At 35.3% G+C, this 5,471-nt stretch overlaps 1 protein-coding gene across 1 annotated transcript; it reads right to left on the bottom strand.

Annotated features, from left to right (window-relative positions):
* Positions 1 to 833: 833 nt before the first annotated feature.
* Positions 834 to 4,078, bottom strand: LOC143078968 (uncharacterized). Its single transcript, XM_076254047.1, has 2 exons — positions 3,912 to 4,078; positions 834 to 3,336 (listed from the first exon to the last, which is right to left on the bottom strand). The coding sequence occupies exons 1-2, from the start codon at positions 3,924 to 3,926 to the stop codon at positions 1,333 to 1,335; spliced, it is 2,019 nt and encodes a 672-aa protein (XP_076110162.1). The 5' UTR covers positions 3,927 to 4,078; the 3' UTR covers positions 834 to 1,332.
* Positions 4,079 to 5,471: the final 1,393 nt, after the last annotated feature.

Here is a 5,471-nt window from a genome sequence, read left to right as displayed (position 1 = left end):
ATTATATCATTTAGTTTAGCTTCTAATCATATAATGATGCGTTTTCCTGTATAATCCATACAAAATATGACATTCTGTCACAAACCTGTAGCTTTAGAAAATGCGCGGTGACCTATAATTTTTATTATATTTTTTAACATATATCAATATATACTATGTTTTGGCAAAGTATGAACAAATTCTATCATTTTTAATTTAGACTCTCATATATAAACGAACCAACGTAGGAATATAGTACGTCTGGCTACAGGACTCACAGCGGACCTGGTTTTCCCGTTTGAATGGTTTTACACTAGTAATTTTGGGGCCCTTTATAGCGTGTTGTTCGGTGTGAGCCAAGGCTCCGTTTTGAAGGCCATACATTGACCTATAATGGTTTACTTTTATAAATTGTTATTTGGATGGAGAGTTGTCTCATTTGCACTCACACCACATCTTCCTATATCTATGTAGCAGTTGGAACTGAAAAATATATTGAAAAGTGAAATCACAAAAATACTGAACTCCTACACAGGTCATTATTTTATGCCTTGGAGCATATTTCATTGAAACTTGGTATCGTCCAGGTTGATTCCTCGAAAGAATGACCTATCGTTCTGAAAGAAAATAACTCCATATAGGTCTATAATGACAATGAATGTTTAAACAAACAAATAGACAAAAGAGTAAAAATGTCAAAAAGAGGAGTACAGCAGTCAACATTGTGTTACAATCTTAATCGCTACAAAAACAAACAAATATGTAACAAAGAAGCACAAAAAGACATTTGTCATATAGATTAGTTATCAAAGGTACCAGGATTATGATTTAATACGCCAGACGCGCGTTTCGTTTATCCTGAAGTAATGGTAAGTCGTTATCCTAAGGACATTTTTTAATATTTTTTTTCTGTAGACCTAGCTTTGTTTTTTTATTACCGTGCATCGTCAAGCTTGGTTACTCATAATTGTTTATCAGGCACTGAATGCTCGATGTTGTTCCATGCTACCCCTCCTTATCGTGTTTGTTTACATTCAAATTCCAATGGCGTCAAAACCACGTGACACCTCATTCCGTTATACCCAATCAAATTGCTCTATTGTCAATTAGGGGATTTATTAGTCTAAGGCAATTACATTATTTGTTTGTAAAACAGTTCTTTAAAACTGTTTTCAATAACTTGGGAATTGATGTAACCTGGAACATCATTTATTACCATGAAAATAAAAATCAATGAAAATTTTCAGAGAGTTCACCAATTATGATTTTTTGGAATTAATATCAAAACAGTTTCTTTGTTAAATGAATACACTAATGTTTCAGAATATGATTTTTATTTTTTCTATTTATCAATTAATCCACATTTTCCTCACAAAACACACACATGAAACTATCACCCCTTCTTATCACTCTCACTTTCGTACAATAAATTAGATGCACCCACCTCTCACACTTCTCACACTGTGCCCACTTTGTAAAAATCAAACTGCTACTCTGCCTCACCTGCTCTGGAACAAACTTCTTACACACACAGCACTTTTCATCCTCTCTTATTTCACTCTCACTCTCACTCTCACTGTCAATTGCCCACTCATTCACACATCTACTCACTCCACTGGTTCCTGGCTTCTGAGAACCACTCTTTAAAGATTTTGCTGTTTGTTTCTTCTCAGGCCCTCTCTTCCTCTTACTTCCCACAGATTCATTCTGGCCTTTCTTACCACTTTCAGTCACACTTTCACTAACATTCTTCCTAGGATTCTTACTCACATGCTCTTTCATCCTCTCTAACACATCATCCTCTGTCACAGTCTTGCCACTGATGATTCTACTTAACACATTTCTCTTCTTTTTTTTCTCACCTTTCACTCTTTTCATGTTTACTATTTTCTGTACAAAAAAATCACTCTTACTTCCTTTCTCTTGCACTGCCACATCTATCATTCTATCACCCACACTCACAACACTGTCATTCTCCTTATCATTCTGAACTTCATCTCTATCACTCACACCACTCCTACCTACCTCCAAACCAACCTCTCCCTCAATTACAACACCAACATTCTCCTCATCACTCATAACTCCCTCTCTTTCACTATCATTCACATTCTCAACTACAGCACTGTTTAACGCTTCTTCATTGTCTACAATATCACTGACGAAAGCCTCTGACGGTGTCAGTGGTAATTCCATAATAATGTCTTTTGTGAATGGATAAATGCCTGTTTTTCTAAAAGCTGACTGCAAATTACTGACTGATAAGGCATTTCCGTAAGCTTTGCATGCCATGCTACAAACATCATAACGAGTTAGTGCACATTGTTTTGTTCTGATAGTTCTGTGACATATGCTGTTGTACATATTTTGCAAAGGACCATAACAACCTACATCCAATGGCTGCAAAAGATGACTGGTGTGTGCTGGAAGTAACTGTATTACAATGTTGTGACGCCTTGCCCATTCAATTGTGCTTACAGCAACATGAGATTTATGTCCATCTAACAATAACATCACATGCCCATTGCCTGGAACAAATTTCTTGAAATGATTGCTGAGGAAATCCATAAACAGGTCCGAATTAGACCACCCCGACTTAGAGACAGTGCCAACTGTTCCTGGTGTAGACCCCTCCAGCAACTGATCATTCATTCTCTGTCCTGGGAAGACAAAGTAAGGGGGTAATGCATTGCCAATTGCATTTCCACACCCTAAGATAGTCACGGTGTCACCCTTTCCAGATGTAACCTCCTGCGGTGATGTCTCTACTCCTGATACTACCTTTGATGGGTTGTGGTTGATGGTTACACCCTTCTCATCAACATTGTAAATCAAATGAGGTTTGTCCATCAGATCATATTTAATAAGGGCTTTCTCAAGTTCATTGAAGTACTTAGTAATGTTCTCCTTGTTGGCAGCTTTTGCTCTTGCAACTTCCAATGCCCTTGGTTTTACAACTTTAAGATCGGGCCATCGTCCAAGCATTCCATAAAACCAGGTAAGGGTTAAGGGTTTTTCATTTTTACTTTTTTTATCTAGCATAACTGCGTAGTCAGTTGCTATGTCAACCACTTCTTGTCTATTGTAACCATACCCAAGTTGGGCCATTTCTTTCAGATGTGAAACCAGCCTGCTTTCTTCGTCTAAAGTAAAAAAAGGTCCGTTGCCCATTGTGCAACACTCTGGGTCAACAATACCAGTTATGCGGTCTCTTAATGTTTGAAATGGTACCCCATAAGTAATGCTTGCTCTTCTAATTGATACGTTATCTTCCTTAACTGCAGTGTAGGCATTAATTAAAGATGTTGGACTATAAGTCCTGTATTTTGCCTTTCCCCCTGGTTGATGAACTGGGTTGATCTACAAATATAATACAAAAAGTTTTTAATTTAACTTCCCTATTTGTGTTTAAAAAAAAAGGGCAGAAAAAAAATCAGTTAAACATTTGACTTCATATGTGTTTAGGTATAATTTGCCTTTAAACATGATAAAACTAAAAAAATGTTTTAAATGGAAATATTTTTATTTATTTAAATATTATATCTACTTTGAATGTACGTTTTTTAGTACATGTTTTCTACAATTATTTTTATTGAAGTACTTTCATGTTCGGTTTTAATTGCACATTCCACCATTTTGATTTAGTTGTAATTCATGATTTTCTCATCTCAGTTTGACATATTTTCCCGTAAAATTTATAGAATAATGTACGGTGGTTGCTTTTTTCAAAAGCTGTAAAAAACAATTTGGTTGGCCTTACAGGAAACGGATATGAGTTCTGACCTTGAAAAATATGTAAACAAAAAGGTGAATGGCCGCACTGGGTCTGTTCCTCACTATAAATACGATTTTAGACTTGTTGAAAAATGTTTTCAAAAGAGGTTAAGGAAAATGGCACTTTTAAGAACTAATTATTTATTTTTAATCATACATACCTTTAGGAATCTCATGTTTTTCAAACGAGTTGGAAGCGATTGTGGCTTTTACTTGTACGCTGTGAAATGTGAAAAGTGACGTCAGAGCGTAGTTTATTCACGAGATAAATGCAACCAAAAAAAAGTAACGGAATGACATTATGAACGATCATAGATTACTATAGGATACATAAGACTAATCAGTGACGTTCATATCAAAATGTTTATAAAGCCAAACAAGTACAAAGTTGAAGAGCATTGAGGATTCAAAATTCCAAAGAGTTGTGCCAAATACGGCTAAGGTAATATCTGCCTGGGATAAGGTAATACGTTGGTTTTCCTGTTTGAATGGTTTTCACACTAGTCATTTTTGGAGCTCTTTATAGCTTGTTGTATGGTGTGAGCCAAGGCCCCGCGTTGAAGACCGTACTTTGACCTATAATGGTTTTTGTTTTACAAATTGTGACTTGGATGAAGAGGTGTCTCATTTGCACTCATACCGCATTTACTTATATCTATGTATAGAAGAAAACGCCCTTTCAAAACTTGTAACGTTAGCATCTCCTGCCCAAAAAAATCATTAAGTAAAAACAGAGATTTAACAATTTTGCAAGGAATTATTCTCTCAAAACTGACAAAAACAATTCAACAGAATTATTGTCTATACTAATAATTATTACAACAAATAAAACTTTTAACATTTTGCCCAAATTCGTATTTTATAGAATTGTTCTTGCACCAGGGTATAATTTCCAATCAATAAAAGACGGTCAAGCACCAATCTTTAATCTGCTTTGTTTTTGCATGGTTTTGTTAAATCAAACACCTAAAGAAAATAATGAAGGTTAATGTCGAATTTGTTTTTGTTTCTCTTTTTTTTCAATGAATGCAAATATGCAAATAAATTCGGATTTAAACATCCGAGACAAAAAAATCACCAAGAAAAGCTTTTGAAAGAAATTGTATGTACATCTCCCTCAGGCAACTTTGTAAAATAAGATGGACTATGGCTATATTTGCGGGTCCTCTTAATACATGCAACCGCTCAAGCCGGTTATTCTACCTCATTGACTTTCAATAATTCGACGTTGTGCGTTTCTTTTGAAGTTAAATCAAGTTAATCGCTTCGGACACATAAACTTTATAACGTGTTGTTTACATATTGCCAAAACTTGGTAGATACCTCTACTGGTAGACTTGCCGTCCTTAAGGATATAATCAGCTCAATAGTCAGTACTTCGGTATTGACGATATGATTTATAACAAACCCTTCAAAATGTCAGTTCATCAATTTTGAATTTATTAAGAAACTTAGGTTTCAACTTCCTTTCCGGTAAAGTTGGCCTTAGATGAATATACCCTTTTTATGTATTGTCTTTTTGTCAGAAAGCTCTTCAATAGTTTCCATTCTTATACATTCTTGGCTTTTTATAATTTGGCTTAGAACATTCTTGGTAAAGGGAAATATTTGAAATCGCTACAGACGCACGAAATTATAACGTGTTGTTTTAATTTTTAGTAAGTACCTCTGCAGGCGGAGGACTTTCAACCTCGGTTATATCATCAGCTCATACAAGGACC

Source organism: Mytilus galloprovincialis, chromosome 6 (genome assembly GCF_965363235.1).
Source record: "Mytilus galloprovincialis chromosome 6, xbMytGall1.hap1.1, whole genome shotgun sequence".
Taxonomy (NCBI): domain Eukaryota; kingdom Metazoa; phylum Mollusca; class Bivalvia; order Mytilida; family Mytilidae; genus Mytilus; species Mytilus galloprovincialis.
This window is presented reverse-complemented; position numbering and strand designations above follow the sequence as displayed.